The sequence below is a fragment of the Branchiostoma floridae genome, chromosome 14, assembly GCF_000003815.2.
Source record: "Branchiostoma floridae strain S238N-H82 chromosome 14, Bfl_VNyyK, whole genome shotgun sequence".
NCBI lineage: Eukaryota > Metazoa > Chordata > Leptocardii > Amphioxiformes > Branchiostomatidae > Branchiostoma > Branchiostoma floridae.
Genome location: NC_049992.1, coordinates 13,957,475 through 13,979,322, shown reverse-complemented (window position 1 = coordinate 13,979,322; position 21,848 = coordinate 13,957,475). Strand labels below are relative to the sequence as shown.

At 41.1% G+C, this 21,848-nt stretch overlaps 1 protein-coding gene and 1 long non-coding RNA gene across 6 annotated transcripts in view; one reads left to right on the top strand and one right to left on the bottom strand.

Moving 5' to 3' along the window:
• LOC118430266 (histone-lysine N-methyltransferase MECOM-like) overlaps positions 1-21,848 on the top strand; it is a 56,477-nt gene that overhangs the window by 13,490 nt on the left and 21,139 nt on the right. For 4 of the 5 annotated variants that reach the window (XM_035840991.1, XM_035840990.1, XM_035840992.1 and 1 more), the window contains exon 2: positions 1,098-1,408. In XM_035840991.1, coding sequence (XP_035696884.1) covers positions 1,098-1,408 — 311 coding nt within the window. Of the gene's footprint in view, positions 1-1,097; positions 1,409-11,883; positions 11,994-21,848 lie in introns of those variants that run through there. The other variant, XM_035840995.1, reaches the window with a different exon arrangement.
• The window catches only part of LOC118430268, a 30,032-nt gene continuing 8,605 nt past the window's right edge, over positions 422-21,848 (bottom strand). Inside the window, exon 3 of the long non-coding RNA XR_004832829.1 lies at positions 422-1,361. This is a non-coding gene — a long non-coding RNA (uncharacterized LOC118430268). The remainder of the gene's footprint in view (positions 1,362-21,848) is intronic.

The window sequence follows — 21,848 nt, the reverse complement described above, 5'->3', positions numbered from 1 at the left end:
ACTTTGGAGATGTGCGGCAGTGGGTTTTCCTATAGCTTCCATTGATCCTCCTGTGATTATGGGAGAGTATTGGGAAAGGTGATGTGTTTTTCAGGATGTTGGAACCTTGGTGATCAGATGTTCTGCTTCAAAGCATTGGTGTGTCCTTGTGTGCAAATATGAACTTTCTGTGAACTTTCCACGTAACTCTTTTCAAACAAAAGTATTTACACTACTGCTGGCATTTAATACATTGACTGTTACTGTCAGGATACAGTTACCTTTCTGACCAACATTCCAAGGTTTACTGGAGACACTAGTGCCTGTAAAGGACCTGCTGTTACACCTAACATTCATACCTTCAAGTAGTAAGAGCCAGGAAATGTCAGCTACTTTACCAACAACAAGGAGGAAATAGCATGCATAGCATCATGATGGAGACTGGGAAAAGAGAATTTATATAATGATGTGTTTAAAGGGCAATACAAATATTACAATTACATAGTACAACCTTTTATTTTGAATATCATGATGCATGTTTCATAAGTGTATTATGTCATATACTAATTTTTTTCTTGAATATGATGACATGGTCTTACATAAGAAATAGATAGGTTTGTAACGGATTAATCCAAAAGAGAAAAAGGGTACAGTTTTTAAATAAAATTTGTAAACTCGTGACCATATTCTAGATAGCGGTACTTGATCAGACTTTTTTTAAAGTGTTACATGTACATCTGATGCCTATTTCATACTTGCTCTTTATTTTAAGAGCAGGTGAGGTTCAGTGTGCCATGTAAATGTGAAATCTTATTGATTGAGTATAAGTTGAAATGCTGCATGTCTATTTAGTTCTTAGAAGGCACACCTATTACTAGGAAGCCTTATACTCCATTTATACCAGGATTTGCAAACTGGGTTTCACCCAGTCACAGGATTGATCCTGATTTGTGAAGCCAGGTATGAATGTTCCTAACCTGGCTCTAAGGAGTAGTTAAGCTGGATTGAAGACAAATGTAACAGAATACAGAAAAAGCTCAGCAAAATGTGACCTAAATTTTAAATTCAAAAAGACAAGCCATTCTCTCTCTGATCTTTGTCATGATGCTTTTTCATAGGTGACGAGTTAGAAGATATCTACGACCATGAACAAGCACTTGAGATTGAAGACGAGTCGGTAGAGGAGGACCATGGCCATCCTGCCGAAGCTGCCGACCATGCGGTGGAGCCGAGCGACAGCGCGTACGAAGCACCCGTCTACATCGCCGACGACATCCACATCCCGCCCGAGTTCGAGCTTCGGGAGTCCAAGGCAGCGGGCGTCGGACTGGGCGTCTGGACAAAGGTTGCCGTCCAAGCTGGCGAGAAGATGGGCCCCTTCACTGGCATACAGAAGGCAGAGGTTAAAGACATGACATATGCTTGGGAGGTGAGACAAGTTTTACACATTTTGTACACATACATTTTTGGCAAATACTTCCTTGTTATAATCAAGTTGTGCGAAAAGTTTCAGAATCGAACAATTATTCGAAATACATTTTGTTAAGGTGATCTACTTACATGGTGACTATGATTCTACGAAAAAAGCCATTCCATTCCAAAAAAGTATAATATAAAAACCTCACAGTACCCTGTTAAGATTTGTACCATACACAGGGATACCATTCAAGTGAGGCAAATTAGTCTGTTTCAGACAGATTATTCCAGTTTCAAAGATTGTACAAAATGAAGATAAAGTTTAATTTATACTCAAAAGCTCTATCAACTATGTTAACCTGCATCTTATACAATCACTTATCATTTTTCAAGAAGACTTGTCAGAAGTTGTGACTTTGTTGAAAGAAGACAGAATTATTTTCTTGATAGACAAGAGATTAATAGTGATATCTTCACATCTCCAAAAAACACTTTGACTTGGAACACCTCGATATGCATCTGTCTGTATATACACACAGTCACATTTATACATCAAATGTATTTACTTTCTTTGTAGAGTGTGTCTAGATTGCATTTGCATTCTTTTTTATTTGAAATATCTCTTGGTATGAACAAAATTGTCTGTTGAGAAGAAAGTTGAAAGTGATGAAGTCTTCTTTCTGTGTCTGCGACAATATCTCCCGTGACAGAAGACTGTTATGTTGGAAGTCTCTGTGTTTCACTCTGGTAATATATCAGAAAACAAAAGATGACAGCTTTTGTCAGCACACACGCAGGTGCAGAGAGTTATGGTCCGACAACACAGAGAGTCTAGATAAAGAGAGAAGAAAGGACGTCTCTTTAAACATGGCACATCTGAAGCTGCATTTAGTCATGCCTCTAGACAAAAGATGATGGAACTCGACAGGACTAAAACCATAGCTTTAGAAAGTGTACCCAAAAGATAAGACTGTATGATCATTACCAGAAAACCTTTGCACTAACACATGTCTGAAAGCACTAGATGCTTCATGGTCGGACTGCTAGTGCCAGTTTGATTTTGTGTGTTGAATAGTTCCTAAGTGTTGATGATCATTCTTTACGCCCAGGTTGGATCAATCACGTCAAGTCCAACATCCCCAGCTGGCCAACAGAGACACAAATCATACAGTGTCAGTCATCAGCATGCAATTTGTTACCCTTAATTACTGGCTGGCCTGTGAAGTGTGCAGGGTGAGGGGCAGCCCCTCTATACCCTTGTCCCAGCACCCATTCTGTAGCGTGAAATCAGATTGAAGGGAAAAAAGAGACAGTGTCATGGTCCATCCTTCACAGGATAGGCCCTTAAACAGGGCGGATTAAATTGGTTTTAGGTGAACAGAAGAAAGATGTGCTGCAGTCGCAGCATCTGTTCTGCACCATCCTTAAAACCAGGGAACTAGTCCTAAGTACTGCTAATTTTGTGCAGAGAGGGCTTTTCATCAAGAACCATGGCCTTTCCGTTACACAGGAATAAAAGTAGGAACATAGCTCATAATGATTGAACGAACCACTTGTAAAAAGTAGAGAAGTACCTGGAAACAAAAAAAAAGAAAAGTTCACTTCTTAGTAACTGACAGCTTTCCTGTAAGTGTCAATAGTTAGGCTGACCTTACTTAGGTAGTATCTTGGAGCCCGCACGCATTTTGGGCGCCATGCTTTTGTGACAAGTACAACAGTACAGGGTTAGTTTATACCACAATAGAGTGATGACGACTGTACCTAAAAGCAGCTTTAATACTGAACCTTTTGTCAGACATCTGATTGTGAATACCTTTATATCCACAACTCTGTCATGCCTAGAAATCTGAGTCATCTGCTACCTGTTGAAACACTTCACTATAGGTATGTTCAGAAATTCTTGCGTCAAGAGCTTGTTTGGGGTTCAACTGATGTGAATGTTTACTTCTATCTTGCAACTTTCCGTTCAGATATCACAGTTCAAGACCCCACGCCTTTGGTAGCTCCATTGTCCCAAAACATTTCACCCCAACGTTTGGTGTTTTGTCCCAAACTCCACACCGCAGACGGGTATGTCAACATGTTGTTGGGGTGAGGAGATCGGGCCTGAATAGACAAAATAACCTGAGAAATCAGTATGAACATCCTGTAACTTTAGCCATGACACCTATCTGGCTGTGTTTTTAGTCCGATGGTAAATTGTATACAAGATGGAGTCTCCACCTGACAGGGCTGTTGTGAGAGATGGTAATATCAGATGCCCTGTTCGGATCAATGTCAGATGCTGCCTTTTGTTCCTATAAACTTGACCATCCATACGGTAGGCTCAGATGCGCCTTTGCGGGTGGCTCATATGTTTCAAAGTGCATCAAGAAATATTTTCCTTGTGGGACAGGCATTATCCATGAACAAACTTGTCCTTTGTCACCAGGGTAGTGGGAAGATATCCTTTCTGGGCATGTTTTTGAAACAATAATTGTGTTTTAGTGTCCTGGTAACCTAAGCCTGGGTGGTCACCTGTCTGTGTTTGGTTGGATTGCCCCTGTCTACCTACTGTCAATCACACTTGATCTCTTCCCACGGAGCTGTCCCTGCTCAACAAAGCCCACTTCAGAGATCAACTGCAGGTAAAACGTGACAACACAGCCCTCTGGGTCAACCCCAAATGTACTGATGGGTCTGCTCCTCAACCACTGACTACAACTTAAGTACAAGTTGTGGGGCGAAGTTCATGAGAACAGAACCCAAGAAGTAAAAGATGGCAGGGCAGGGATGAGCCTACAGGGCTGCTTGTATGCACAGAGGGTTTGTCTTGCCCAACTTTCATCACCCCTCCTTGAAATGGCGGAACATCACACAATACTGCAGCTGCAGGAAAATATTTTGATAGGGTCAATACAACATGGACACCAAGAGAAGGGATGGCAGGCCACCTGTCAATGTGCCAGGTCCCAAGTTTACCTCCAAGTCCCACAAGACAAAAGGGGTCCATCCTTGGGCTTGAATAAACAGCATAGTGATTGCATGATTTGGATCTGGCCCAGGTTATGGACACATGTTTTGTTCATCAGGTCTAGGTAGGACAGATGTGTGCTATCACAGACAAGCACCCAACAGGCCCAGGTTCCTTCATGGTCATGGGGTTCCTTCCTTGATATCAGAGACAAAAACATCCAGACAAAAGGGTGCTGGCTGACTGCCAGGGGAAGAGTGTAGATGTGCAGGGGACAGCTCCCACCCCTTCTGTTTGTGTGGGATGAGGGGTAGGAAATCAGTGATAAGACATGTATGGTGCCAGCTGCAATCACCTGAACTTGACCGGGAGCTCTCCCGATGGGAGAACGCTCTCCAGTGACTGGGAAAGACTGGTCTGCTTTCTTTCCGGCGTGACTGGACCATCGCCTGAGGGTAAAACAGAATGAAAGTGGTCGAAGCTGTGCTCTGATAATTGCAGGAGTGGGATTTAGCGTACCATGCCATCGCATTCCACCTAGAAAATCTTGGAAACATCACCCAAATGAAAGCATTCTTCCTCTGGAGTGCCAATTGTGGCCTTGTGAAGTAACATGCTGTCACAGAGGTGGAGAGTACCACCCCCCCTCTCCAGTTGAACTTGAAGTCCATCCTGCCCTATCCTATCCCTATAGACACCTCTATCTCCATGTAGCTTCCTATGGGATGTGACAGCCTGGAAACAGTCCTGTGCACCCATGCATCTTCATCTGCTGCAGGAAAACTTACACCTTTAGCACAGGCGAGCAGAACAAATTTCAAGGGAAGAGACACTCTGGCTTGGATTAATGGCCTATTTCAAGGTCTAGCTGACATTTGTGTATAATTTCACAGTAGGTTGTCCCCAAGCTTCCAAAGACATCTTCTCTGGGTAACCCTGTACTGACACATGTGGAACAAACATGTTTGTTTGTAGTCAAGGTTGGCATAGCTTTCAACAGCATAACGCTGGCAAGAGATACATGTTTGTGGCTAGCCCCAAGCCAACTACCCCCTGTCCTCTGGCACGAGAATCCCAATTAAGTTTTGGACTAGTGTAAACTTGCCTCAAGTGCGAAAGCTTCCGCTCACCTACTCTTTTATAAGGTAAAATTTTCCTTGATTCCACATTGAGCTCCTGCATGTACATCCAAACCAATACTCTGGAATTCTGTAAACTTTCCTAAAGTCCTCCTAAACCCAAAGCAATTCTAAGAACACCAAAATTGCGGCATAGTTCTGAATTGATGAATGTAAGTGTAAAGTTGGACTGTAACATCTCATTAGACGAAATGAACATGTGCAACTATAGATGAATGAGATGCTACCCTGCTAGTAGTATGTGTGTGTGAATCCAGGTAATGTTTACTGAAACAAGACCTGTTCGCCCCAGGCAATGACCAAACCCTGTGGATGTAAAATTTTTCAAAGCAGGATTTTGCTGATCATGTGGGATCAAATCAGCCGGTGGGCAATTAGCGGAAGGAAATTCAGTAATTTCATGTCCAATTGCCCCTGAATACACAGATACAATGGGCCTATTCTGTCCCTATTATCTCTGTTCATTCATCCCATTATCATCAGCTGCTTGCTGCTGTGCTAACATAGACACTCTGTACTGTTCAGGAGGGGGACATGCCCATAGGATCCCATCCAGTATTCTCCCCCCAGTCCTCATTTCACTCCTGGGAGGAGAATGTGTGTCAACTTCAGACACAGAGTATCCATTATCTATGGTGGGGACAATGCCTGTTGAAGCCATGATGGATCTGTCCTTTCCAGGGAAACAGCCTGTAATTAAAGCCCATCGAGGTAATGCCCCTCCGCCCGGATAAATCTCCATCTCCCCCCATCCCTGATTGCATTTAATATCCACTCCCCGCGAGCAAGGACATATTCTCCCAAGCAGGCATTCTGTTATCAATTCATCTCCATCTCCTCCCATCTAAGCATTATTCAAGGTGCCTACTTTCTTTGAGAACATGAAGAATCACAGGTGAAAAACGGAATGAGGAAATCATATTTGGTTTGACGCTCTGTCATGATATGATCAAATTTCTGCCTTTAATCCTTGTGCAGAGGAAACAGAGTACATATTTTAGGAAAATGTTCTTCCTGTCAGTTGGGCGGCAGATCAAGAGACTACTTCCTCGGAGGCTGTTACTTATAACCTTTGCTGAAGTTTTGTAGCAGTAACAAGTTAGTGATGATGGAAATTGCATCGCTTTTTGTGGCTAAATGTAGTTTCTACTTCACAGATAGGTGCGAGTCACTCCAGTGACGTCTTTGGCGTACATTGTATCTCTCATAGTTCATTAATTTGAAAACCACGGATTGATTGAAGCGGTACATTTACCACCTTGAACATAGTAATGGGAGGAAACTCAATCGAGTGTTTGTGGGAGATGGCTTGTTTTCCTGGGGGCATATCTGCCTGCTAGGCAAGAATTCCCCCCAACATGTGCAAGCTCTGAACTAACAAAACATCAGCCGTTCTTTCAATTTGGACGTGCAAGAGGGCACTTTGGCGATGGTACCGTGTAACACGACACGTTCATGTACACCTCCCCAGAAGGGCTTTTAATGTAGCGTCAGACAAGGCCGCACACCCAGTGCCTTGGAGCCTTCTTGACCTGCTGCAATTTTGGGACGTTTAACTTCTGCCCTTCCCATTGACAAGCCTGGACTCTGGCAAGCGATAAGGTCTCCCCGCTCCTTTCAGAGCTCCCCGAGTGTGATACCCTGCAACTTTGCCTGCATTTCAATGGCCCCCACTGTCTGGTAAGATAGATATTTATGGGGGATTATTAATTCAGCGCACATCCCACATTACTTGGGCCACGATGATTTACAAGGAATCTACAAGCAGATATGCTGTTTGCTCACACGGGGGACACCCTCGGTTCATCATTTCGGGATTAAACTACCGTCGACAAGATCGGTTCATTGACTCTCTATTAATTAAGAAATCAGATTAAAATGGACCCAGGGTGTGTTTGATCTAATCAAATTTAAAAACAGCAGAGGGCACGCACATGTGCTTGGGCGATCGATTCTTCCTTCAAGGCGGAATGAACATTTTATTCTTTATTGTATCCCGTGTGGAAATTGATGATCATTGGTGGAAGGGCAACATATTTTATTTTTCCCAAATGACTGATTCAATCAATTACCAGATCATGATCCCACAAATCTATTAAACACCATAGCTATTATGTGCCCATTTATACATTTAGTCCTTTGGCCACTATAATTTTTTAGGAGTTAATTATCGGCTTTGCAGCCGGGGAAGTGGCGATTCCTCCTTAACCAGTGGTACCCGGGCTCTATTTCATCATTACACCCTGCAACCCAACAACATTAAGGACAGAGGTAGCACACTAATTTCTGCTTTAATAACGTGATAGCCATCCGTTTCTCGATCAATACCTGGCTAAGAAGTGACTCATCACGTTGGCATTATGTGCATCCTATCAAGTCGGAAATTCCCTGAATGGCGCAATCAATTTTCCACCCGCACGGATACTTTATAGTTAACATTTAGTTACATGTGTGAGGGTGCAGAGCTGCCATAAAACCTCATCTGCACTGTAGACTACCATTTGACTTGGTTAACTTAAAGAGGAAGGATGATGGGGAAGAAGTACAGGTGTGGATGTGGAAGCAGATGGGTGATCTACAGTTCACTGCACTTTGGCCCATCTTCGGGCTGAATGGTGCATGTAATACAATAACTCGTGTTGATTTTCCACGCTCGTCATGTATCAAATTTTGTGAGGCTTCCCATAGAAGTCTGTCAAATTTTGGCCGGGTCGTCAAAGGGACGGTCCAGGTGTCCGGCCAAAGAGTGATAGGGACTGGCATGCAGAGTGGGCAGCCGCTCCAGGTCTATTTCTTGGTTGAATGGTGCATGTAATCAGCTTGATCTTTGATTATCCTGTATCAGATTTTGGGGATGTGATAACTGAGATTGAATTGTGTGGATTCAGATCACCAGGGAATGTGCTGACTGGAGCTTGTCATGGCTGGTTCCCCTTGGCAGACTTGAATGTATACTCAATTGGATAGTCCTATGCACTTGATATAGAACTGAAACAAAACAGCTAGCTGTGAATCTGACCCATTACATTCTTATGCTCAGTGGCCCCCTAGTTTAGCACAAGAAAAACATGTTCTCTTCTCCACAAGTTATTATATTCTTATGTTCAGTGGCCCCCTAGTTTAGCACAAGAACAGCAGGTTGTTTTATGTAGACAACTTATATTTTTTGCTTCCCTAAATTCTAGCTGGTAACATAGCAGTAAGAACTGTTACCCAGACACAACAGTTTGAAGGAATGTGCAAATTCCTATAATGAAAACTTAAGGTTTTGTATATAAGAATATTCAATATACTGTAACTTACATCTTGCTGAATTGTATTCTGAGTGAAAAATGTGGGCACCTGTAGAAGGCTAGGTTAAACAAGTTAAACTTTTGTGGAAGTATTGGGAGCAATTATAGCTGACTGGGAGGATTTGGGACCACCCTGCAACTTAGTTCCACAGTCTCTGTGGATAATTTCATTATATGCTAATTTGTCCTGTGGCATCAGGTGACTTCAACTCCCAGAATAGGCATCTTCAGTATTAACCCAATTAAGATCACCTCTGGTCTCGCTTCTCTTGTTTCCATTCCTTACTTCTCCTGTGGTTCCCACTCTGCTTTATGATATACATGTATGAAGACAGCAGGAAGAATGATTATCCATATTTTACTGAACCAGTGTCAAGGTAGATAAGATGACCAAGTTTACCTGATACTTCATGAGATCAAAGTGTTTCTGTTGTCCCTGCAAGCTGTGCATGCTTGATTCAAAGAGTGATACTATTTCTTGCCAGAAATTGAGAGGACATTCTGAACCTTAATAGAAAAATATAAAGAGCTGGTCTTTATTTCAAATATTTTGCTTTCATGTGAAAGTAAACTTGCTTGGGAAATATCCCTAATTTTGCTCTCAATACCTCTCCTAAAAAGTATGCAATAGTTCTATATAAAGTAATTGCAAGGGTGACTATAGTTCAAATAGAATGAAAATATCCATTCGTGATGTGTAAACTCGCCAAACTTTGTTTCTATTAGGCATACATGTATTGACTGTCTAAACGTGACCGTGATTTCAGATGAACAGGGCGAGCCTCAAGCGGGGTGGGGTTGGGGCAGAATGTCACTTGTTCCAATTATCTCCATTCCCTCTCAGTTAGAATGTTCCACCATATCAAACATTGCTAGCCAAGAACATTTTACTTCCAGCTCTGTAACTCTTATCCATTGCTCTCGCTGATGTACCTATCCCTTGTTAGTGGCATGGCCGGTCACAAGTAAATTAGGAAGAGGGCCAATTATCCGTACAGTAGTTGGTTGCCTTGGAAGATGTGAGTCGATATCTGATAGGAGAAAACCACAAAGATTGCGGCAGTTCCTTTAGTTCCTTCCTATCGCCATTTGAAGAATGTTGGGAGAGTCGCTCACAGTCTTTCTTACACCTACCTAATGGAGATGACTACTGGAGTGTCTTCCCACGGGAAGGAGGTAGGTGGAACTAGTGATTGTATCTCCTTAGAGTGTACAAGAAACTTCTTATCAGGACATGCAGAAAGGAATTAAGACCTTGGAAATTTATAGGATCGAGATGACAGAGGAAGATAAAGAAAAAGGGAAGTCAGATGAGAGAAGTTTGCATTGCTGGATAGCATGGTTGGCTTGGCATACATTTATTCTTTCAGTTACCCTGAAAGCAAAGGTAGCTGGAGGTGGTGGTGTAAACTGTATGGCATTTAGATTTAACAGGTGTCTTCCAGGCACCCAGTAGCTCACATGTCCAGGCATCCTTGGAAAAAGCCATATGGTTATTTTTGACTTGGAAGATCCGGATTATTTTTGTCTTTGGTTATCGATACCTGTCCCAGAGAGAAGAAGAAATAAGCTCTATTTTTGACCGAGTGCCAACACCCCTTCTTAATTCAAGATGTACATTATGGAGCCAATACTGAACTGTGTAAACACTTTTATGTTGGATGTTGGGGGGGAATTCCTCCCTTCTGACATGATAGAAATATAAAACTGCCATCTTTCACCATGCACTGTTGTCTGTGCCTTATCCTGCTGGGGTATGAACGTCTGTCTGTTATCTAACACTTGCATCTGCTGTATGATCAGGGTGGGATTGCAGGCGGGAGGGTTGTACAACTTGTTTATCACTTGCCTTGCCAAGCTTTCAGCCGATCCTGCAGACTTCTTTCTGTGATAGGACAAGCCAACACTTCCAGAAGTTCTGTCTGGGTGGCGCCAAGCAAGCAGGAGTTTTGACAAGGCTGAAGACAAATGTTCTTGCATGTGCAACTATGTACCATTTGTCTACCTTCTGAATTGAAACAGTTGTGAGATTTTGTCTGCAGTTTCGTCAGATTAATTAGGCCTGATGAATTTCTTGTCACATTTGAATAGGACAGCGAGAACCAATGAGCTTCAAGCCATCATGTTTGCTGTTTTCATTAAGCTTTACACCTAACGTAAAGGTATGCTACATAAATCAAGATAATTAACTGTCTCTCTAGCTGTCATATTTGTTAGGATGGTGAAAGTTTTGTCATTGAGAGATGATGTTTGCCTTCTCCCAGACAATCTCTGCTTTGTGGTAATTGGAATCACAAGGCCAAGTGAGCTCAGTAATTCCCTTCATTTACAAAAGGACAAAGTTTCACTCCCCAGATCTCATTTAGATTATTCCCTCCCTCGCATTCCCAGCACCCCAGCTGACATGTTCCACTGACCCATTAAAGAAACTTTGCAGGCCTTTCCCGAACTTTTATACGCACCACAAACATGGCAGTGTGCTGCCGAATACCATCCCCAAGTTCAAGGTTCCGCCCAATTTTCCCAAGGAAGCGCACAGCTGTGCAGTTTTATCTGTTACCTGCTCATGTTTCTTGCACGTCAAGGAGTGTCTGCCGGTTTTCCGGACTTTTGACATCTGCTTTTCCTGACAGACATCCAGACTTATCCTGCTTGGCGATAAATTCATCAGAATCGCTTTCCTGACTTGTTCAGAGAGGTGTCAGAAAATCCAGTGTACTTTCAAGGTGTCATAAAGAAAGAACAAGGTTTTTAGTAGCCATTTGAAAGATTAGAAACTGTCATCTCGTTGTTGACACCATTATCGCCCGGATGTATCCATACTCCTACTATCCCAGCTGCTGTCCCGGCCTCTCTATCGGCTAAAAAAAAACAAACTCTCACTAGATTTTTCAAACGGAAACTGTTACATTAAGAGATAATGTTTACTTTGCATGTGTGGCAGAAGATACCAAAACATTTTACTATTATATGAGCCAGAAAAGGAAGTTAGTACTCGCCTCCCCTTTATCACTTCCTTATCAAGTTCTGATCCTGCCCCTATTCCTGAGTGACACCAGTAGTAATGTTTGATTAGCAAACCAAAGAAAAGAGAGAACCAATCAAACAAAAGTTTTGATAGGTGCCAGTAAGCAAATCTCTCAGAGTTAAAGACTTGTGACAGAAAACTGGTGCAGTATCTTATACAACACAGGAGATCTTGGAGCGTAAGATGTAAGTACACTCCATCAATTTGGATTTGCTACTTAAGTGAGTCTAGGAGTCTGAACTATTCTGCTCCATTTGTCATGTTCTGCCACTTTATTACATCACGTATGCACCAAAATTGATGCGTTATTTCCCAGACAGGCTTCTGGATTAGAAAGATACTGTTTCAAGTTCATCCAGGCAGAGACAGAAAGTTTTGATTCCAAGTTTAAATCGCCAGTGGGCCCAGCCGGATTATGGTTGACAAAGTACTGTTTCCTGACGAGTTGCACGTGTTAGAAATCATGTCCAGAAGATTCTCCTACAAACAAGGGGGAAAATTCTCATTCGCAGCTCCCCAGGAAACTGGGCTCCAATGCCAGAGTTGTCTTCCAGATGCCTTTCCTACACCTCAGGGCATCTCATCTGCTTTGTGTCTGTGTTGCCCCTTGTATTGTAACTGTCTTAACACCACGGTTACCTCCTTGTGAAGAAGATTCGGCAGCACGTGCAGATCTAAGCTCCGACCAACCTGGTCCGACCCCAGCATCTGTACAATATTAGGCACCTATAATTTTCAATTACCTCACAGCTTGTAGTTGGGGCATGTTTGCAGATAGGTACATAATCCCCCAAACCTTTGTTGCTGTTGCCAAGATGACTCTTCTGGGTGGAGGCTCCAGCAATTCTTATCGAAAGCCATGGCGCTCTTTTCCGCTATCGGAACGAGAATCTGGCTACCCCCAGACACCTGCTGGCCATATTAGCCACTTTCCGGTCATTGATGATATATCTAGCCATGTCATATGCGGATGGTGCATTATTACTCCATAAAGTCTGAGGCAAATTTTGGATATTGCTGGAGGGGCTGTAACGGACTTGATACGTTGTAGGTCATAATGACTCAAAATTGGCTGTGGCATGTTGGAGTGGATGGCTGTTTTCTTCCCCTGGGAAATTCTTGCTCCACTACTGGAAATACTGGTCTACAGCATTCTGATGAGCCCTCAACATATGGTGCTGAAATTGCAAGGTCAAATGGTTCTTCAGGCAGCCTGCCCGACACCCCGTGCTATGTGTCTTCTCTGGAGGAATACGCCCTAGCTCTGCCTTGCCAATTCACCCCATGCTGGACTTTCTATCATCTCTTCCATAAATAGGAAGAAAGTCCACAGTGTCATGCAATTGAATGATTTCAACAGTTTTGATAATAGGAAGTGAAGTTGAAAGAGAGGCCTTGTTCCGCTGAAGTCAGGAAAGGGCGAGAAGCAGACAAGTTTCCTCCCCACAGTCTGGAGTAATTGTCAGATAGAACTGCCTTTAAAGTTTAATTCCACAAATTTGTTTCCTCCCTGCCCTCCTGATCTCTGCAACAGGGGATCATATTAAACATAACTTATGGTAGCTGTGTCTTCAGATGGATTATTTGGAATACACATGATGTTACTCATCCTTGCAATCAAATCCTAGAGGAAGCTGGGTTAAGAATGATCCCTCATGAAACTGTCGAGAAGACGGCAGACACATTCCCTCGGGCCAAAGAAGACAAAATGAAATAGGATTGAAACAAATGACAATAACAAGTTTGTCTGAGGTTGATTTGGGGGATAATCCTTCGCGATAAGATCATCAGAGTTCTACCTGGTTCCCATAAAGAGAAAGACACTCTTTAATTGCCTAATTTTTCTTAGTCCCATTTAGCATAAATCTGAAATAACAAGACAGGACCTGATATAAAACAGTCAGCTCAGTTTTCTGGAGATACCAGGTATGACTGGCTTTAATTTAGAAGAAAGTTACACGTGAGGTGCATTCTGCACAGGGATCAAGTAATGACTTGTAGAAAATGGCTCTGAAAAGTTTACACCAATTTTATAACAGAAGGGTGCAAACATTTTTCCTGTTTCATCACACTTCTGGGTGATTCCATAAAAATAGACAAAAACTGAATATCAATAAAAAATTAAAACATAGACATAAAACTAGTAAGTGGCTGTACTAACACCACATACTGGTCTCTTATAAACTGAAACTTGCTTCATTTCAAATATAGACTAAGACACTTTACCAAAATTTATGCCTCTAAATGCCCTGAATATTTTTTTAAAGATTTTTAAAATGCTCCATTTACCCATAATGTGAATATCTCAAATAAAGTTATTGTAGGTGAAAGAGTAGTTCCAAATGAATGAAGTCAGAAGTCTATATCCAAAAACAGTGGGAGTGAAAGCAGTTCAGTTGGACAAAAGGCAGCAGATCAACTGTGACATTGGTAATTATCCCTGTATTGTCTCCTGCTTATCACCTACTTGGGCCTTTGTTTCAGGGCGTGAACATAGTTGGCTGTATTGACAAATAAAACAGTTAGCACCTACATGAAAAACAAATAGATAAACAGACACCAGTCCAATTGTAAGCAAGCCATATAAACAGCTAATACTCTAACAGCACTGCTATTCCCTCGTGTGCAATTCTATGTTTTCTCTGCAAACTGACCCTTTAGTTACAACAGAATTGGATACTGTACAGTATCAGAACTGTGGAGTATTGTAACTAGCTCAGACTTGAGATGAAATAGCTGGGCGTTCTCTCTCAGGGTTACCCTCCAGGAAACTACTAACATGTTGATATTGTTCAGAGCAGATAAGGCCAAGTGAGTATGGCCCATGCCCTAGGTAAATACATCCTACACTGTGGGTGTGTAGAAACCTCAGGGGTCATAGGGCAACATGTTCTGCACTTGGCTGTTACTACCGCAAATCCTGTGCCACACAAGGGTCAATTTCTTCTAGAGCTGCCTGAGAATGCTCTTAGTCAGACTTCCCTTCTCATACATTTTGTCTAGTGTCTCTCCAGCTGTTTGATTTGAAGCTGTCCTGATAGAATTGTTTTCATCAGTCAAGCCTGGATAAAATGTGTATATTTCTTTACAAAATATGCATTAATTTGGCAAAGTAGAAGTTTTTGCCTTAGCAGAAATGGCAAAGGTACAGCTTATGTCCTATTGTCTGATCATAATCTGCCTAGGAAGGGTTGAGATATGTAAGATTTCAAATAAAAATATCTGCTAGTATCTGTGGTCATTTAGCATAATTGCTTACCTTATTGTGGCAAAATTCATTAGTTTTCTTTTATTTATTTTTTTGTTACAGAAGTGAATATCATTTTCTCATTAAAGGCTGCTCAGGGATTTCCAGGAAGAGTTAACAAGCATAAGTATTTACCCATGGAAAGAACCCAAACAACATGGGGTACTAACCACTGACCACCTCAGTAGTGACCACAGGGGTCAATCCCTATGGCCTAAATCTGTCTGGTGGCCAAATTAATTCATCCTTCATACTGGACAACCATTGACCAGGACAGAAAGTATGCAGGGAGTTTATCTCTTAGAGAAGTGTTATTACTGATGATTGCGTTACTGTTCTTGTCTCCCAATTGATTATTGGTAAAGATCTGGAAACAGCTTTTTTTTAAAAAGGAAAGTTTAACTTCTAGTTTTAGATTTTCTTAATCGAAGGGGTCTGCTGTCAGAATTGTTGGTTCTAATATATGTTGATTCAATCAAAGTGAATGTGTTTTTTAAACACAGAATGTATACTGTCTCTGTTCAGCACTGCTAGTCAAGTAAACCCATTTGCCTGGATTTCCTGCTGGGTTGCACAGTACTATGTAATTGATTCACTTTTTCAAACTACTCAAAAATGATCTTTCCTTATAGGCACATGGTCAAATCTTATACTAGTAGCTCATATTTTATATCATTGTAGATGATTTTACCATTTGTTGGTGACTTGAGACAGTTGCTAATGTTTTGATACAAACATGATGAGATTAAAGTCCTCTCTGACAAATTTGATGCTGTCTGGGTTCAGGCTTAAAGCATTAGACAATTTTAAGAAGTGAAGCAAACTTAATTTGGGACCACCAAGGTACTCATAGAAACAGTATACAGTTTGGGACAACACCATAGCTATTGCTTGTATTGGTAATTGTGATTTTATTCCTGTATAGAGACAAAATGTCCATCTAAAACTATCAAGAAATTTTAAAGTGTGAAGAAGGTAATTGCTGCTATTTTGCAATGAAGATTTGAATCACAGTATAAGTTACACATGGAAGAATACTCTATTTCCCTAGTTTCTGCACTGTATGTTGGCTTCATCATTACTGTGTCCTACACAATGAAAAATGTATGAACAATTTGCAAAAATGTCCAACAACAAATATCATTTAAGAGCAGAATTCATAAGAAAAAGAAAATTAAGTAATATCTTTACTAAAGACAGGATATGCCCTTTCAAACAAAGGACTCCAAACACAAAAGAAGAAAGGGAAACATCTCTCCTTAAGTACAGGCTACCACTATGTAACAGGATGTTGAGATTATCCCATTTTTATGTAGCCAAGCTCCATGTAGAGTTTCTTCTATGCCACCTGTTAGTACTCAGGCCAATCTAAGTCAATTAACTGTTTAGCTGTAAGTTGTAGGGTTTCTTTTTGTTGGGGTTCACTTTGCTGAGATAAGACTGCGCATTTCACTTTGTCTTGTTACATCAAGGTACTAAAGCCCAAATGCAAGGATTTGGCCGTGGACTTGATCTTAATTACCATGTTAGCAATCAGAACTATTGGTCAAATATACATGAATGCTATTGTTCTATTTTAGTAGCCTGTTAGATGCTAGTTTGAACCCAATGGATTAATTTGTCATTCAGGTGATACGTTTTGTATGGCTTACTGCAATTACTATTTGCAAAGATTTTTCAAAAGTCAATTCAAGTTCTGTTGTTATTGAGTCTTGAGGCAGAGACTTGTTTTGTTAATACTAAAAAAACATACCAGGAAACATTAAACATATTCTACTTCCTGTAGTTTGAAAGTACATTAAATTGTACAATGTATTTCTTTCAAGTTGATTCCTGTTCTGTCTTTGTTTTATTCCTTATAATTGTTCAACTTAGTGATACATGTCTAGGTATTTCCGCTGTCTAGATTTTGGTGGAGAATTATGTTTATTGATGAGAGCATCTGTCCCTTTTATTTCTTGCATCTTCACTATTAAAGTCTTAGGTCCAGCATTTTGACATGCCAGGTGACCTGTTAGATGTACCGTATATCAAAAACTATACAAGACTAACAAGAGCCTCTCTGACTGTACCCTCTCATCTCAGGAGATCATAGCACACGAAGGAGATTGGAAAGGTCATTTTTAGGGTCAGAAATACGCTTTTGTATCCTTTCGGACTGGAGGTTTTCATTTTGATGATTATGGAAAGTCCCATCACCTATCAGGGCGGGATGGGACCTCCGTGTGGGGGCAGTTCTTAAACAAGACGGTAATTAGTCCTGGAATAAGCATAACATGCTTTGCATCAGTGGGGGTCACCACCCTTTAGCCAGTGTCACAGCCAAGCCTTTGAGATCCCCTCTCTACTGGGGTAAATCAAATTTCCAACCTGTAGTTCAAGATGATTAAGCACGATGGACCCTCTTCTTAACAAGAAGCCGCCCAGCCACCTTGACAATGACAGGCAGGCAGCTTTCCTGACCATGTTTCCTATCATCTTAATGAGAGGGCGGCTGGTTTGTTATGGACGGAGTAATTGGCTAGCTATCCGCATCCCCTCACCTACTAGGGACAGGCATATGGGAGGAGTGCTGGTGGATTATAAAAGCCTACTTGATAAGCTTTATCAGTTACACTAATGACAAAAAGGCCTTGCCTCAATAAAGGCCATCTCTTATTGAAGGTTCTCTCTTCCTGGATGCTTGCATTTATCACAGCTAGTGGTTAACGTCACCACTAATTGCCAGCGTTATTGGGGCTATTTCCAAGCACTTCTCCATTTCCGAACGCAAGTTCCATGGGAGTTTCAGCATATGGCACCAGGAGGGAATAAAGGAAATGTTGCTCATTCGGGGGATGTTAGTTTACTGTTGGGGCTACATGTTGAATAGACATCCTATTATTGTCTACTCCCTTTCAGAGTTTGTTCCACATTTAGTCAATTATTTATCCCCAGTCCTGTATGAATCTGGACCTTTGTATTTGTCCGTGTATTTACTTCTGATGGCGCGAGAAGCGTATCCAGCGTGATTGCAGGGACAGAGCAGTGCTCTGTCAACATGAGATAACACTGTCACGTAGATACACACGATAAGCCAACTATGCAATTGCTCGCAAATAGGCAAACAGCAAACTGTAGCATATGCTCGGCGTCTGGAATGGAATTCTTTGTCAGGACGAGGAGACTATCAAGGTGACTTCAAGGTCACGGACAAAGTTTTGCGGAATCTAGTCAGACGTCAGTCTGGTCTGGTTAGAATGACACTGTCTCGTAGACGTGTCAGATAATACACACAATGGACTTTGATTATATAGGTGCACCGTACGCTGACACATGGCGGTACCTGATAACTTCGAGAAGGTCAGATGACATGTGATTGTACTGGAAAAAGGAACAGTTGCGGTGTTTGCCTGTGCCGAAGAAATGCTGACCGTCAGCATCAGGATGCCAGTGTTGTTTTGAACTTTTTTACGTCCTTGACAAAGGTTCTTTCATGAGTCTTCCTAAACTGTACTAATCATTATTCCTTATAAATCTTGGCAGAATGAACAGAAATTCGGACAATACATTGACCTGTTTGTGTTGTTTACTGCTATCACAGACAGTATACAAACACATGATTGTGGATGCTATTTACACGGATAACGTAATATCTACTGTATTTGTGTATCAGGTGTACATTGTAGCTTCAGAGGAGGCAATATCAATATTTTCCTATTGTCAATCATCGCGTACATTCAACAGTGAAGTCAGCATCCCAGATCCATTGTACTGAATGGGTATCTCTATCTGTCCATGGCATGGTAATGCTATACTATTGGAAACATGGCCTGTCGTTTTTTTCCCAAACATGTTCTAACATTAATTTTATTACCTGAATGTGTGTGTATTTCAAGCTATCATGGCAAATCGTTGCAGCATATAATACTTTGATTTCTCATTTCCAACAAAAATCCTGGGTAAAAAAAGTCACAATCTTGCTTTTAGGTTTAAAAAAAAAGGTTTATGCAAGAAATTTGCTGCACTTCTGCTACAGAAAATACTCAACTTGCTGCATGTGTATGATTCAATCCACCTCCTTATATAGAAAAAAAACCCAGTAAAATAATGTGCAACAGAATCTGATACACAAGCTATTCATAAGACAATTTACCTGACAACGACTGAAGACAAATGGCCCAGGTGGATGATCAGGCAAAACTAATATTGAAGATGCCTGGAGGATGGATTTAGAGATGTCCTACTCATTTTGGAGATTTAAGACACAACTTTGCGTTCAATCATGTGAAGTGAATCTGAGGTTCCCCTAATGTGTTTTAATGTTCACTTACATTCCAGACTTTCTAGGAGTACTTTCTACATGTAGCTGTAAGATTACCTTTTAATGTCAAAGTGTGTGACTCCAGAAAAATGCTTTTTGCTACAATTAAAAGACACTTAACCTCAGCTCAATATCTCGGCAATCCTACTGAAGACGCTTTTACCTCCGGCATTTCACTTGCAAGTCAGGGTAGAAAATGTCAATTATGGGTATCCAGTGATCCACCACTTGTAATCTGTGGACCTTTACTCAAGTATAGTATTACTTTTGAAAGATTCGTAGACTAATTTTGTGTGTTTTGTGATGTAAGTAAGGCTTCGTTTTGGGGTGAAATTCCCAGTGCAACACATCGATCCATTCAATGTTCCATGCACATCAGATGAAAGGAAACATATACCTTAATAGAAAACACACGCAGTACAGAACACACAGGAAAAGACTGCAAAAGGATGATAAAACAAAAGTTGATTAAAAACCCTGTAACACAGTGCTTGGGGAGACCTTAAACAACACACAGACACCATCTCTAGCTGTAACAAACTTGTGTAAATATTTCACAACAATGGGGCAACCTGACTTTGATCTGATAAGAGGAAAATCATGAGCAGGGAAATTTATTAAGATTTATGATAACTTTGTAAGTCTTGCTTGATAGAAGGCACCTGGTACCACCAGGGATACTAGAGACGTGCTATAACCACTGTTTCTTATCTAGCCCAGCACAAACATCATATTAATGAATATCTGGCCTTGTGGGACAGAAGGTATAACCAAGATGTGTGTTCCATGCTTCTGGTGGCTGCGCTCTGGTGCTAAGAGATGAAATTATTGATGAAAAGGCTGACACATGAAGCATGTGACAAAACATGACATTGCTAAAATTGTAGAGAAATAAATTTAGCCTGACCTACGGCTTTTCTTGGAACCAAAATACATCTGCGCACATTGTCTGACACCTGTAATTTCAAGAAACACGCCTCGGCCAGGGACATTTGCCAACTTCTTCTGCTTTTTTGTTTTAGATCTAATCTTATAATAGATGCCATTTCTAGAGTCTACCGAAAATAGGGACGTCACTTCGGATCAGAGAAAGAAGGAAAGTACTGCACGTGTACCCACGTGACAGGTGCAACTTTGACTGTGCAAGGAAAAGCCGGGCTGGGTTAGTCTCCTTGTCACTTGAGGTACACATTGCCCTTAAACCATTAAAGTAAAGTAAACTTACATGCACCTCTAGACCTTAACTGGGTGTAGCTGCACACTTGTGAACTGATTGAGGACAACTATGTCTTGAGTTTGTGATGAGACCATTTAAAGGAAAATGGTACACCCAGTAGTTGCCCAGTGTTTTTTTTGACAGGTAATTTTGCAGAGGATAAAACTAGTTAAGTAAGACCTATAATTTGATCCATGCAGGAAGTAAGTGTCTGGGGTAGGATATTAAAGGTACTGACTGCTCTTAAAAAGTAATAGCTAAAATCAAGCAGGTCTGGTGTTGTTAACTGGTCACAGGTGACTTGTCTCTCTACAAGGGTATGCTTTTAATAGGAGGTTAAAGATACAGTGTGCTCCCACTTTGTGCAAGGTCTTGTTACATTTGGGATGAATCACTATCAATGGAGGGGGATCTGATCTTGATTTTCAACTCAATTGTTATTGCATTGACCAAGAAAAAGATAGAATTGAATTATCATATGTTATATCGTATGTTCTGGTTTATTGTGTCTTTTCATTATCTATGCACAGCATGGGATGTTTAAAAATCTTTATTAACACTCCCATCTTTTACAGTGTTTCTGTAGGACATATTGAATTCCATTGGTTACAGTTTATCACCACCTCTTGAGTTTGTCATCCCTATATCCTTTCCTTGTTCTATGAGTGATTTCCATAACAATATCAAGTTATTTCTGTTGCTGCCTCACCAACAGTGGCTAACCCTTCAATGTAATAATGAATCATTTGAAAGAAATAAAAGCATTACTTGACTTCAAGCTATAAACTCAATGACAAACTACACTATAAAGCAGAGCACTCATATCTTTAATCTTTTCCATGCTTTCAGTACTCTCCATTTTTCTCTTTCCTGTCCAAAAACTAATCTCTATATTGAGCCATGCCAGATATTCTGTCCATTTGATTTGATACCTGCATTTCCACAGTGCTAGAGTGTATCTATTGCACACACCTCTCACTATCTGGCATGTTTAAATTTATGTGTATCATAATATTCGTGCGTTTTCGCATAGTGATTCGTGTGTATCACATAATATTCGTACGAATTTCATAGGGTTCGTGCAAATGCTTAGGCACCCCTGGGGATGGGGAGGGGCAGATGACCACTACAACTGCTGTCACCCAGCAGGAGGTGCAGACTGATGGTTCAGAACTGGCCACACAGTAGCAGGGGTAGACATAAAGCTGCTGGCCTGCACTAACCAAAAGGATATAGGACATGATTTATGATGTCTGAGATGAACATTTCCAGAC